The following is a 15,516-nucleotide window of genomic DNA, read 5'->3' as shown; positions in this document are numbered from 1 at the left end:
AATGGATGTTTGTTCATTTTGACAGTTCCATGGCATTTCAAAAGACTTCCCAGTGTTATTATAAGGCTCATGAGTTCTGCCCATAGTGGTACTGGGTATGAAGAGTGCATGGGGGACATGGGGAATGAGGTGTGAGGAGCAGGGTGCCTAACATTTATCTACAAAACTGGGCTGATGTCCCAAGGGACAGAGATGGACCTTTAAACTTGCCAGCTCCAGCATCTACCCACCTCAATCCTGCTTCCAGAGGTGGAAGCCCTGACTCTAGCCCATCCCTTCTACCCCATGATGAAAATACCAAGGGTAGGCATTGTTGGGCAGGTGAAATTATAAAGTCGGGAATTGGCCCAAATCGTGACTCCCGCCTTGAAGATAAAAATCTGGGCCTTGGTGTTAGAAAAAGAGAGAGGACATTTGGTAAGATGAAAATTAGTCCAAAAATTTAAATGGTCTTGCTAAGGCCTGAGCTATGAAAGAGCGAGGGGGAGAAAGAGAGAAAGGCAGCACTAATGCACTTGTCTTAAGCAAACTTTGACCTACTGAGCTAGCCCTGCCACTCTTCCCCCTGCCACTCTTCCCCACAGCAGATCACCATTCTTTCTCCCATGGGATAGCTTTTCCCCTAAAAAAAAATCACTAGCGGCAGCTTTGGTGATTTGGTCATTGGGCAAGGCCACAGTCTGCAGAGAGCCAGCAACCACATCAGCGTGACAAACTCTGAGATTTCACAGCCCTCATGGGAGAATTGGCATGTCTGTAACAGCAGGCAGCAGCCTTAAATTTCCCACCAGGTTAACTCTGCTGAAAAGTCTTTAAGGCTAGCAACAGTGCACAACTTCCCCCCTCCCTGATCTGGAGTGAGTGTAATTGCCAGGCAGTAGATACAGCAGACATTTGCCCAGGCCATTCAAAATGAACAAAGTTTTGCAAAACTCAGGACCTATGTGTTTACTGCAGAAAATTGCCATCTATTAACATCAGCACTCAAAAGGGAAATACAACATTCAATAAAATCTTGTGACATGTTGATACATTGCTAAATTAAGGTGAAACCAAATTAGCCACATTCAAAAATGGTTTACAAAAATAGCATTTAAAACTACTTTAAAACTAGAAAGTTATGTTATCATTCTAAAGAAATGAAATGTTTTGAAGATATATTGGACTGACACGCCCATCTTCAATTTTTTGTCCTTCTAAGTGGCTGAGTTTGGAGGTTCGGAAAGTACGGTTGAAGGAGACTTGGTGTGTTCCTGCAGCGCATTTGTACTGTAGATTGTACACACTGCTGTCATGGTGTGTTGATGTTGGAGGCAGAAAATGTTTCTAGTGGTGGAGGAGAATGCTAAACAAGTGGGCTGCTTTATCCTGGATGGTGTCGAGCTTCTTGAGCTTTGTTGGAGCTACACTCACGCAGGCAAGCATAAAGTATTTCCTCATTCCCACTTTTGCAGCTAGATGGTGGAAAGGCTTTTGAGAGAGTCACTCATTGCAGAATTCCCAGTCTCTGACCTGCTCTTTTAGCTACAGGATTTAAGTAGCTGGTGCAGTTAAGTTTCTGGTCAATGATATTCCCAGGATGTTAATGGCAGTGAATTCAGTGATGGCAATGCCATTGAACATCTGGTGGAGATGGTAATTTCCTGGCATCTGTGTGGTGCAAATGTTACTTGCCATTTATCAGTCTGAATGTTGCCCAGGTCTTGCTACACATTGGCACAGACTGCTTCATTATGTGAGGCACTGCTGATGGTACTGAACACTAATCATCAGTGAACATGCCCACTTCTGACCTCATGATAGAAGGAAGATCATTGATGAAACAGCTGAAGGTGTTGGTCCTAAGACATGACAATGAGGAACTCCTGCAGCAATGTCCTGGGATGGAGATGATTGGCTTCCAACAATAGCAATCACCATTTTCTTCTGTGCTAAGTATGACTCCTGCCACTTGGGAGTTTCTTACCACCCCCTCCAACCCCCGGTTCCCATTGGCTTCAAATTTTGTTAAGGGTCAACAATGCCATGCTCAGTCAAATGCTACCCTGTTGTCAAGGACAGTCAGTATCACCTCACCTTTGAAATTCTGCCACTGTCCATATTTCAATCAAGGTAACGATTTATTATTCAGACTACGGAGGCTCTGTCTGCTCAAACCTTTTCTCCTTTACTGTTAAAATCAATGTCCAAACAGGCAGAAGCAACATTCAATTCATGTATGTACAGACTTTTTTTTTTAGCAGCCAGCTATCAGGTACAGAAATCCATTACAATGCTCTAGTTTCCAAACAGGTAGACTGTCTGTTTGCTGGTACTGCATGTATACTTTCTCCCACTAGGGACACAGGCCACTTAGTGAAGTTTGGGGAACTCCAGTGCAGATCAGCAAGAAACAAGGCTGACTGGCCCCTTTACATAAGCACAGTGATACAGCTAGAGGTGAAACAGCCAAAATGGCAGACTGGTAAACTTTCTACCTTTCTTCGTCTTCGCTGTCGTCATAATAATAATCATTCCTTTTTCTCAACCGAGGATTTCCTTCCACCAGGCTGTCAGGGCCCTCGACTATATCCATGCCACTGCCCACACTTCTGCCACTACCCTTTCCCTTCCTTCCCAGAACCATGATAGGGTTTCCCTCTTTGTCCTGACCTTCCAGCCTCCAAGAATCAACAGATCATCCTCAGTCATTTCTGCCACCTCTAATGTGAAGCCTCTGAACATATCTTCTCACAAGAACACAAGCCTTCAATGTTCCAAAGGGATTGGTCCCTCCATAACACCCTAGTCTACTCCTCAGTCACCCCTAATACCCTCTTCTCTTCCCACAATACCTTTCCATGCAAGTGAAGGAAATGCAACACCTGCCCTTTTACTTCCTCTCTTCACACCATCCAGAGCCACAAACACTCCTTCCAGGTGAAACAGTAACTTATTTGTATTTCTTTCATATTCACTGCTCATATTATGGTCCTCTCTACATTAGGGAAACCAAACGCAGATCGGGGCGGGGGGGGGGGATCACATTGCAGAACACCTCTGTTCAGCTTGCAAACGTGACCGAGGTTCTGGTCACCTGTCATTTATTCTCCTCCCCACTCCTACTCCTGACCTCTCGCCAGCCTCCTTCACTGTTCTAAAGAGGATCAACAGAAGCTAAGACGAGCAGCACCTTATGTTTCGAAAAGGAACTTTAGAGTCTTCCAAATTCAAGGTGCAACAATTTCAGAATGCACCCAAAGCTCTAATTTCGGGGGGGGGGGGGGGGGGGGGGGGAACGGACACAGCAGCTACTTCCAATTATACCTCCTCTAGACCCATCTTTTGTTTCTTTACTTGCCCCATTACCATCTCCTTTTGCCATTCACTGTCATCCCTTTTGTCATTTAATTTCTCCTACCTTCCACTCTGTCACAGGCTCTTTTCTTTCTGCCCCTCCCCTACCTCTGTACTTGCTGAAAACCTGTTATACATCTCTAACACGACCCCAGTTTTCATATAACGGGTCATCAACTCAAAATATTAACTTTATTTCCCTCTCCACACCTGCAGAGCATTTCCAACATTTTCTGTTTCAGATTTCCAGCATCCGCAGTATTTTGCCTTTGTTAAAGCACTGGCGTGCATACATCTCCAAAGCCAAGTGGGAAGGATTCTAGTACCAGTAACATGTTACTCTCCTGGGTCCCATTAATAAGCTTGCCAGCTAATCATTCCCTGACAGTACCCTGGTATCGGATCATGGAGTCTTCCATGCAATCTTCCATCATCAGAAGTGTCATCCTGAAACAAACCTCAAATGCACGGAGAACCAATATACTTCCACCACTAAGGAGGATATTCGGGAACTGAATAACTGACAAGCATAGCTTCGAGTCCTCATCAGTTGGGCAGCAAATATCAAAAGCTCCTCATGAGTGACAAAGCGAGCAGCACAACTCGATGTGTGAATGTGCTGTCACCATCTTCCTGATCACAGCATGCTAGATTCCAGTGAAGAGTGGCTCCATCAGCTGGAGATGTGGAAATTTAGTAGCAGCTCCTCCTCATGCAATCAAAACATGAGAGCAATTTTTTTTTGCTTTATAGAGTTATTTAGGTAATGCCTTTCAGTGACTGTCAGCCAAAATCTCAGGGTTTTGTTATCAGCTATATACAGACACCCACTTCCACTTTGATGGAAGGAGCTTGCCATGTGAAAGCCTCTTTGATGTACAAGATGTCAACTCTAGTGCCAGACAGGAAACCTGCATACCACAACAGGTCATGCGAGATACTTTAGCAAAGATATGTCCTTGGCCATGGTAGACTAGAGTCTTTTCTCCCTACAATTGTTTCCCTATTTGCCATCAATTAACATTTGCTCATGAGCGAAGGAAACCTTTTCTGTTCCACATTAAGAGTTCTGAACCATAAAGAACTATTCGTACACCTGGCTTATATGCCACAGTTTAATGTGCAGTAGGCTTTGCTATGATTGAAGAAAGGTGAAAAGAGCAAAAAGGCCTTCATTCCTTTGCAGCATAGACCCCCAAAGGGCTGTTTCAAGCTAAATTTGGCATCTATCAGAATCTGCCCAATATGAGTTAACAATTGACCCCTCTAACTTTCAATACAACATGTATTCGCATACAGGAAATTAAGCAAGATTAATTTAAGGACTTGAAGCTTACTCAGCCCTCAGTTGAATGATTTCATCCTCTGTTGCTAGGAATGTTGCAGCTGATTTGTTCTGAGTATCGTCCAGCTCCATATGAGCTTCTGCTAATCTACAGCAAAGAGAAACCAACAATGACCCAGTATAAGGATCAAAATATCAATAATGCCGGCTAGTAACTTCTGAACAGACCAGCATATGGTCATTTTTTAGCACAGATTCACGAGTCTTCTGTAACTAGATTTTTTTTTAAAAGGAATTTTACGGGAAAAGTTTCCTAGTTTGAATTTTACCACTTCCTAACCACACTGTGGGTGTACCTGCACCAGACGGATTCCAGCAGTTCAAAAAGGTGGCTAATCACTACCACCTTCTCAAGGACAATTAGGGATGGGCAACAAATGCTGGGCTTGCCAGCAATGCCCACATCCTATGAAAGAATAAAAAAAGTGCAAGAATTATAACACATGGAAGTGTCAGGTTATAACATTTACATTTCAAACAAATATAAAAGAATGTACGCAGAACAAGAAATCCTCTCTCCTCCACAGAAGCAAAATATTCAGAGGCCCTCAGATTTTTGTTTAAATATGATGCTGCACAATAAATAATTTTACTAATTCTTTATAGAATATACAAGCAGTGAGTTACAGGTGGTCCCATAATTAAAAATGTTGTTGTTCTTCATCTTCCCTTTGTTCCAATAAACTTTGCTGTTTGCTGAGAGAACAAGAGTCAAAAGCAGATGTCATTGAAATGTAAAAAAAGTATGGATCAGATTTTGCTCAAGGTAACAGATTTTGCTCAAGATAACAATGTGGATAATACTGCTTGCTGTTATTTATAGGAGAATGACATAGCAACTTCAGATAAGGAGGAGATGTACAATTAAATGCAAATATCAAAACCTGCTGTCCCCTTTGTGTTGTTTCACCCTTAGCTTTGTGAAAACGGGATTGCTTTTGTTTTCTGGGATTCTTTTTACTGTATATGTCTGTTAAGCTAGTCACAGAAAGTTAAACAAAAACAAAATTTGCTGGAAAAACTCAGATCTGACAGCATCTGTGGAGAGAAAGACAGAGTTAACGTTTCAAGTCTGTACGACTCTTCTTCAGAATGTTAAATCTTGTTATTACAGTTGTCCTCTTTGGCAGATGGTAAGACGTACCATGTCGATCAAGCAACCTCTCTGGCACTGAAAATTAATTACTACAAATGTGGCAGCTCACTCCTTCAGGTTTTGATTAAAGAGATTTTAAAAATGTCATTATTTAAAATGTAACATTTTTCCCAACTTTTCCTTTTTACCTCTTAATCCAATCTTCCTTTTCCTCTCTCTCTGTACCTGCTCTGACATAAATTTTAACCCATTTTTAATTAACTTTCCTTCTCTATCCTTCTGGTGTTTATTTCCCAATCCTTAAAGCTGATGGGTTAAGGAGCTACTCCAATGGTTGCCCTAGTCACTCAGGTTCCAGATGTAGTTTCCCTCACTGCTTCATTATCAGATCACACTCTACCAGCAAACTTCTAGGCAAAAATACTTTGGGCTGAAGGATGCAGAGCAAGTCCAACTAATGGCAGATGCATTTGTTTCCCTGTTACAATAAACTCTAGTCTATTATAAATCAAGTAGCAATTATTAGGTGGCATCAAGCTTGGGTGTTTGAAGTATTTAGATCATAGCTGGAAGAGAAAACTGAGCAAGTTAAGAAGTGCCATCATCTGGAGGTTATAAAAAAGAGAATAGGAGAATGTGCAATGAGTCTTGATTTGAATAAGGGGAGTATACAGAGAACAGCAAATACACTTGGCAGTGTTTATGGACTCTATTTAACTATAAAATCACTTGACAAGTACAAGTTATTATTTAAATCAAATAGTCATATTAAAATGTTGCATCACCTATTAATAGGTTTTGGCAAAAGGTTCCATGAACATTTCTTGGCAAAGCCGGTATTCAAATTTAAAATTACAGTGACATCCTATCCTGGAAATCCCAGTAAACAGAACAGAACATTGGCTGCAAATATATGCACTTGTCCAATAGAGTCAAATCCTGCAACAGCTGCCTCAAAAACTCTGTTCAAACACCACCCTGTTTTCCAGCAGATTCTATACCAGATTTTGGTTACAATTGTTAGTCCAAAAAGAGCAAAAGCTACAAACGGCCACCCAGGAAAGGAACACAGTAAATCATGGTGTGATGAGAAGTGTAGGTAATAAGCACCGACATCATTTGGTTTGCACTTCCAAGTAAATGATGCAGGTTCGGCCCTCTTCGACTTAAGCATAAAATCTAAACCAACACTTCCATACAACACTCAGGGAATGCTGCACTAAAGCAAATTTTTCCCTTTGAAAATGTTAGAGTCGCTGCCATTTGGATAGACAAACTAATGTCCCCCTTTTTCTACAGGTTGGTGGATATTAAAGATCCCAGAGTGGGAAGTTTATCTAATACCCTGGCCAACTTTTTAAAAAATTATGTGGTCATTTAACTCATTGCGATTTGCAGAATCTTGCTGTGTGAAAAAGGTGCATTTGGCTACATAACACTGACTTAACTTTAAGTAAATCGATTGAATGCGAAAATCTTTGGGATAGTTGAGAAAAACGTTAAGGAGCTAAATCAGTCCATGTTCTTTGCTTTTTAGTCATATGCAATTGAAGGTGGGGGGGGGGGGGGGGAGGGAAGAGTGATGGTAATATAATTCAGCCTTGTAACCCTAGAGAACCATAGAAAAGTTACAGCTCGGAAGGAGGCCATTCAGCCCATCTTGTCCATGCCAGCCCGAGGACACCCAGGTGCCCTTTCTAATCCCACCTTCCTGCACCCAGCCTATAGCCCTGCAGCTTACAGCACTTATGATGCAGATCCAGGTACTTTTTAAAAAGAGTTTAGAGTTTCTGCTTCTCCCACCAACTTGGGCAGCGAATTCCAGACACCCACTACCCTCTGCGTAAAAAAGTCCTTCTCATGTCCCCCCCCGCACCTTCTGCCACTTCTCTTCAATCTATGTCCCCTGGTTCTAGAATTCTCCACCAAGGAAAACAATTTTATCCTGTCCACTCTATCTATTCCCCTCTTAATTTTGTAGAGGTTGTGGAGATTTTGGTCTAGACAGCACTTAATGAATTAGGAGAGTTAACAGTCCATCTCAGTTAGCAGTGTTTCCAACCATACAAATACATTTTGCTTTCAGTTACAATAGACAGAAATCAGAAAATTATAATAAGTTTGTAATATCGGAATATCAGCCTATTTAATTATGTGATCATATCTAAATGAAAAGCTTTATGCTGATTGCATCTATTCCAGAGGGGCTGCATCTATAACAGATTTAAAGAGAGCCTTTATATATTTTGGTCAGATTTTAAATTATATCTGTACTCTCCTTCCATTATCAATACTAGTGCATCCAAACAATTTGTTTCGTCAAATTTCATCCACTTTGATGATATGGTTATGTTTGTTATATACACAGTGGGATAGGTTTTGGTTTGGCACAAGTGTAAAATGGTCAATAGCAGCCCAAGTTACATCTCTCCAGACTTGTATTTTAGTAAATTGGCAGCCTGATTTCCAACACTCATTTAACACTGTTACATAAAGTCAAAATCTATTCCAATATCTTTCTTAAAAATTAAGTTTCAGTATTTTTTTCACCAAGTTTCACCTCTCCCATAGGCAGTCACTTGTTGTTGGGGTACAGTTCTACAGCCCTCTTCTGAATATTCCTTATTCAGCTGTGAACCATGGTAGGTATTTGGTGGAGGGGAGGGGGCAAGACAGGCAAGCTTGATCCTGTAGACAGAACTTAATGACCCCCAGAGACGAGTTTGGAGGCATTTAATCAGGCGAGAGGATGCAGTATGGTGACTGCGCCACCTTCCTGCCTCCCTCCAACTAAATCCGGGGCAGGAAGACTTATGGAGAGCCTTCCCACCTGGATGCCAGCTGAGGCAACTAATGCCCATTCAAGGTCCCCATCATGGCTGCTGCTAGTATTCAACCAGGGGCAGGCAGGGGAGTCGCCATGTGGGGTGTCCGAAAAGTAATCCCTGGGGTTTCCTGCAGCAGTCCCTCATTCAGAGGCACATTGCCTGGTTGAGGGACCCGGTGTCAGGATATGGGGGGGGGGGGGGGGGTTGGTGAAATGGGGCCTTTAAAAAAAAAAAGCACCCCCTACCCCCGCACCTCCAAATCCCCCCTCCAAGACCCCACCTCACCCATCTTTGGCCTGGTGTCCCACATTGATCCCAAACCTCAGGTGAGTGCATTGCCAGCAGCTACTACCACCCCTTGCATCCTTAATCCTGGGAAAGGCCTGTCACTGGCCACTTAAATAACTGATGGCCACTTACTATCTGCAGGCCTTCCCCAAGCACAGGGCTCCTGCAGGTTCTCCAGCTGACAAGCAAGACCCCCGTCGCAAACATTAAACTATTTCAGAAATCTCTAGCAGGAGTAATAGTGATGAGGAGTTGAAATCTTAAAATTTTCAACTCTCTACATCATTAGGGCCTGCATTTTACGTTTGTCGGGCGCGCACGTTTGGTGGGCCTGGAACCAGACGCAAAATGTGCCTCTGCCCGCGATTGGCCCCTGAATGCAATTTCAGGCTGGCTGGCCAATTAACACAGGCTGAGAAAGACTCAGCAATGCCGGGGGTGGGGGGGGGCTGCAGGAAGAGGGCAGGCACTGAGAGAAGGGAGGGTGCGGGCTTGCTCTCCCCAAAGGCTGACAGACACTGTGGAGCTGCCACAAGGAACTGCAGTAATTTAAAAACTAGATGAGCTCAATAGACTGCTGCAAACTGTGACAATACTGTAATTGCAAGCACCTGGCAGCAGATTACATAGAAGAACATCCCTCAAATAATCTACTTTTATTTATTTAACCCCAGATATTTCATCCTGCCCTGGATGTAGTTTGTAGTGAAAGTGTGAAGGTCACCTGGCCGTTTGCCCGTCCGCCATTTATAAAAGTGGACAGGTCGCGTAAAATCGCTGACAAGTGGCTCCTTAATGGGCTTAATTGTCAGCGGGCGCGCTTCCAACTCCCACGCACATCCGCCGACTGTAATGTTGCGCACGAGTGCAATGGCGTTGTGACGCGCACCAGACGTCTTCTCATGCTATTTCACGCGGTTCCGGGTCGGGCGCACGCCCGCATGAACAGCGTAAAACTCTGGCCCAGAGCACCAAAGATTAATTATAACACCCATACTGCCTCATTACTGTGTTAGATAATATCAGTTCTGACCACAAATCAAACCATCCTAATCCACATGGTTCAGCTATTCATTAGATAAACTCACTGAGCAAGTTACACATACAACTTATTCAAAACTTGCAAGTAATCTTCAATCCCTCTCTTTCCAGCTGTGAATCAGCTATTTGTCACCCATCACGACAATCATGCAATTTAACTTATCCACATTTTTTTCTAAATAACTGCTTCAAAAGGTCTGTGACGTAAGGTCATTGAGCCATGGACTATAGTTTCACCAGCATCTATTTGGAACCCCGCCATCCCAAACACATGCAGTGGCTCAACTCCTTGGATCCCCAATGACTAGTATCCCAGTGCCAAATCTCCGCTGATCTCTGGCACGGGCAAGATTTCATATTTTAAAAGGAGGCCCAGCTGATCACGAGCATTCAGACTTTCAGATGCATGCAGGCTTTGGGCCCTCCACGTATTGATCCCACCCAGAGTCAAAACCAATCCCACTTATTCTTTAAAGGGTTAGGGCACAGAAGAAACTGTTATTCTATATGGATGATTGACAAGTGTTAGGCTTCTAAAAGTTCAACCTACTGACTGTTGTGCCATTGTCTTCTAAAGCTCAAAAGGTCTTCCTTAAAAAAACTACCTTGATGCTCTCAAATAAATAAGGTCAGAAGAATCTTTAATCATCAGCTGTATATCAGATCGATTCATAACTCTGCTTAGATTTCTTACTCCTGTTTGATGGTCCCAAGTTGACGACGCGTGGTATTTAATTCAGTCTCCAATTCTATCATTTCCTTTTCATGGACTGTTGCCAGCTCTCTTAATTTCTGATCCTTTTCAGCAGATTCCTGGAAAGGTGATGAACAACATAAATATTAGCGTTTTTGTGCGTTCTTACTAAATCACAACTGTGTTTGCACGAGAATAAAAAGTAGATAGCGTGGATATTTATCTTAATGGATATGCACAGCTTTTAAATTTTACATTACTGTAAAACCTGTTTCCATTAATTTTACATAGGATATTTTGAAACCAAACAGATAAGATCAAATTTGGATTGTGCTCACTCTTAGTTAAGCAACACCCCAATTTTAAAATTCTAATCTTGCTTTCATATCACTATATGGCCTGGTCCCTTCTTAGCTCTAATCTCCTCCAGCCCCACAACCTTTAAGAGATATTCCTAAACTTCAATTCTGCACATCTCTAATTTTATTTGCTCCACTATTGGTGATCATGCCTTCAGCTGCCAAGCTCTGGAATTCTCTCCTTAAAACTTTCCACCTGTCATTCTTTCTTAAGATGCACCCCAAAACCCATTTCTTTGACCAAGCTTCTGGTCATCTGACCTAATATCACCTTATGTGGCTCGGTGTCAAATGTTGCTTTATAACACTCCAGTGCAGCTCCTTGGGACATTTCATTACATTAAAAGATGCTATATAAATACAAGTTGTTGTTCAGCAGGTGCATTACACTTCATTTTAATGCGTAGAAGTAAATAGTTGGCATAACTCCTCCAAATTATACTTCACAATGCTATGTTTGGTGAGGTGGAAACACAGGATTTAGAAAGTTAGTGAACCCTTTAATCATAGTTCAGGTTGAAAGACCAGTTTTGTAGCTAATAAAGAGGGTGAACAATGTAAGCTTGCCAATGGTTTCTTTGTTCTGTCATCCAGGCTACCTACATCCTGTGCCACTGGCATTGCTCCATTAAGGTTTATATATAAATTATCATACAAGAGAGATCTTCAGAGCAAACGGAGAGGCACTAAATGAAGGTTAGAAAAAGAAACAGAGCTCCAAGATTCAAGCAGAAAGCAGGTATAAGCTGCCAAAAAAGTGAAGACTTATGGAAATGAAAGATGATGAAGCAATGGGTGATATAATGCATAAAGTATCAGTAAAGTCTGTATTTGTTTTTCAGATTGATTGAAGTTTATATGTGTTTAGGATGATAAATATCGTGGCCAAAAATCCACAAAGGGGTACATCTTGGTGTTAAGTACTGAAATGTGCCTATCCAGAACCTCTTGTCACTGACCCTCCTTAAGTTAGAAGGGTTAGATTCCTTTATTTAAATAGAATCTCGGACACCAACCTGACATGTGCTACAGTGAAAGATTGACTGGATGTATCCATAGTGGGGGGCGAAGTGGGTTGGTGACTGGATGCATCCGTAGCTGTGGGGGAGTGTGGGGGTGGCAGTTGGTGACTGGATGTATCCAGAATGGGGTGGTGGGGGTGCGCAGAAGGATGCGGTGTTGGAGAGTCCAATTCAGGACTGCCTCCACTGGTTCCCCTTTTATGAGGAACATTTCTTACTCGAGTGCCCCACCAGTTTGGTGCTGAGAATCAGGGACACAGGAACTTGTAGTTTATTTTTCCCCCAATTTTAATAGGATATGGGCATTGTTGGCAAAGCTAATATTTATTGCCCATCCCTGATTGCCCTCGAGAAGGTGGTGGTGGGCCACCTTCTTGAACTGCTGCAGTCTCTGGTGCGGGTAGACCTACAGTGCTGTTAGGAAGGGAAATATTAAGTATAGTATTGAGAATTTCCATCCCTTAGACCCATCCTCTGCTACATCACACCCCTCGTAAGGGGTAACAGAAGTCCTTCCTATTACAAGGCCTGCCAAACCCCCCACACAAAGCCAGAGCCCAGCATATTGAGGTCTCGGCATAAATCCTGGCCTTTTCAGCACACTGCCTATGGAGTTAAATTGGGTTGCCATTACATAGAAGGGGCAGTGAGGAAGTAACGTGTACCACAGGTAGGTTCTTCCACTTATCTATATTTACAAAGAACAAAGAAAAGTACAGCACAGGAACAGGCCCTTCGGCCCTCTAAGCCTGCGCCGATCATATTGCCCGTCAACTAAAACATTTTGCACTTCCGGGGTCCATATCCCTCTATTCCCATCCTATTCATGTATTTGTCAAGCTGCCTCTTAAACACCACTATCGTACCTGCTTCCAGCACCTCCTCTGGCAGTGAATTCCAGACACTCACTACCCTCTGAGTAAAAAACTTGCCCCGCACATCTCCTCTATAGTTTTCTCCTCTCACCTTAAATCTATGTCCCCTAGTAATTGACTCTTCTACCCTGGGAAAAAGCTTCTGACTATCTACTCTGTCCATGCCACTCAATTTTGTAAACTTCTATCAAGTCGCCCCTCAATCTCCGTCACTCTAGTGAGAACAATCGAAGTTTCTCCAACGTCTCCTCATAGCTAATAACCTCCAGACCAGGCAGCATCCTGGTAAACCTCCTCTGCACCCTCTCCAACACCTCCATATCCTTCTGGTAATATGGTGACCAGAATTGCACGCAAAATTCCAAATGTGGCCTAACCAAGGTTCTATACAGCTGCAGCATGACTTCCCAGCTTTTATACTCAATACCCCTGCCAATGAAGGCAAGCATGCCATATGCCTTCCTGACTACCTTATCCACCTGCGTTGCCACTTTCAGTGACCTGCGGACCTGTATCCCTCTGCCCGTTGATGCACTTAAGGGTTCTGCCACTTACGGTATAATTCCTGCCCGTATTAGACCTTCCAAAATGCATTACCTCGCATTTGTCCGGATTAAACTCCATCTGCCATTTCCCCGCCCAAGTCTCCAACCGATCTATATCCCGTTGTATTCTTTCACTATCTGCAACTCCTCCAACCTTAGTGTCGTCTGCAAACTTACTAATTATCCCAGTTACATTTTCCTCCAAATCATTTATGTATACTACAAACAGCAAAGGTCCCAACACTGATCCCTGTGCAACTCCACTAGTCACAGCTCTCCATTCAGAAAAGCACCCTTCCACTGCTACCCTCCGTCTTCTATGACCAAGCCAATTCTGTATCCATCTTGCCAGCTCATCTCTGATCCCGTGTGACTTTACCTTATGTACCAGTCTGCCATGAGGGACCTTGTCAAAGGCCTTACTGAAATCCATGTATATAACATCCACTGCCCTTCCATCGTCGATCATCTTTGTCACTTCCTCGAAAAACTCAATCAAGTTAGTGAGACACAACCTCCTCTTCACAAAACCATGCTGCCAATCACTAATACGCCCATTTGCTTCCAAATAGTAGTAAATCCTGTCACGAAGAATCTTCTCCAATAATTTTCCTACCACTGACGTAAGGCTCACCAGCCTGTAATTTCCTGGATTATCCCTGCTACCCTTCTTAAACAATGGAATAACATTGGCCATTCTCCAGTCCTCTGGGACGTCACCCGTAGTCAGTGAGGATACAAAGATTTCTGTCAAGGCCCCAGCAATCTCCTCCCTTGCCTCCCTCGGTACTCTAGTGTAGATCCCATCTGGCCCTGGGGACTTATCCACCTTAATATTCTTCAAGACGCCTAACACCTCCTCTTTTTTGATCTCAACTTGATCCAAGCTATCTACACACTCTTCCCTAGACAAATCAACCGCTAAGTCCTTCTCTTCGATGAATACTGATGAGAAGTATTCATTTAGTATCTCTCCCATTTCTTCTGGCTCCACACACAGATTCCCACCTCTGTCCCTGAGTGGGCCTGCCCTTTCCCTGGCATCCCTCTTGCTTTTCACATATGTATAAAAGGCCTTGGGATTTTCCTTAATCCTGGTTGCCAATGACTTTTCATGACCCCTTTTAGCCCTCCTGACTCCTTGTTTAAGTTTCTTCCTACATTCTTTATTTTCTCCATGGGCTTCATCTGTTCCCAGCCTTCTAGCCCTTACGAATGCTTCCCTTTTCTTTTTGACTAATTTCACAATATCCTTCATTAAACAAGGTTCCTGAAACTTGCCATGCTTATCCTTCATCCTAGCAGGAACATGCCGGTCCTGAATTCTTATCAACTGACGTTTGAAAGCCCCCAACATGTCAGTTGTTGACTTGCCCTCAAACATCCGCCTCCAGTCTAGATTCCTCAGTTCCTGCCTAATATTGTTATAATTAGCCTTCCCCCAATTAAGCACCTTAACCTGAGGACTCCTGTTATCCTTATCCACCAGCACCTTGAAACTTACTGAATTATGGTCACTTTTCCCAAAATGCTCTCCAATGAAACTTCGACCACCTGGCTGGGTTCATTTCCTAATACCAGGTCCAGTATTGCCCCTTCCCTAGTTGAGCTATCTACATATTGTCTCAGGAAGTCTTCCTGGATGCAACTTACAAATTCTGCACCATCCAAACCCCTAGCACTAAGTGATTCCCAGTCAATATAGGGAAAGTTAAAATCACCCACCACAACAACCCTATTGCTTTTACATCTTTCCAAAATCTGCTTACATAACTGTTCCTCAATCTCCTGCCGGCAATTGGGAGGCCTATAGTAAACCCCCAACATTACGACTGCACACTTCCTATTCCGGAGCTCTACCCGTATTGCCTCACTGCTTGAGCCCACCGAGGTGTCCTCCTGTCGTACAGCTGTGATATTCCCCTTAACCAGCAGTGCAACTCCCCCACCTCTTCTACATCCCTCTCTATCCTGCCTGAAACATCTAAATCCTGGAACATTTATCTGCCAATCCTGTCCATCCTTCAACCAGTCTCTGTAATAGCAATAACATCATAGTCGCAAGTACTAATCCAAGCTCTAAGCTC

General features: G+C 43.1%; 1 protein-coding gene across 1 annotated transcript in view; it reads right to left on the bottom strand.

Moving 5' to 3' along the window:
• spata18 (spermatogenesis associated 18) overlaps positions 1-15,516 on the bottom strand; it is a 122,814-nt gene that overhangs the window by 72,244 nt on the left and 35,054 nt on the right. The window contains exons 4-5 of the mRNA XM_041183070.1: positions 10,629-10,747; positions 4,674-4,769 (exon numbers count right to left, since the gene is read on the bottom strand). Of these exons, the coding sequence (XP_041039004.1) occupies positions 4,674-4,769; positions 10,629-10,747 (215 nt within the window). The remainder of the gene's footprint in view (positions 1-4,673; positions 4,770-10,628; positions 10,748-15,516) is intronic.

Source organism: Carcharodon carcharias, chromosome 1, assembly GCF_017639515.1.
Source record: "Carcharodon carcharias isolate sCarCar2 chromosome 1, sCarCar2.pri, whole genome shotgun sequence".
NCBI classification, from domain to species: domain Eukaryota; kingdom Metazoa; phylum Chordata; class Chondrichthyes; order Lamniformes; family Lamnidae; genus Carcharodon; species Carcharodon carcharias.
Note: the sequence above shows the minus strand (reverse complement) of the source record. Positions and strands in the feature narration are given on the sequence as shown.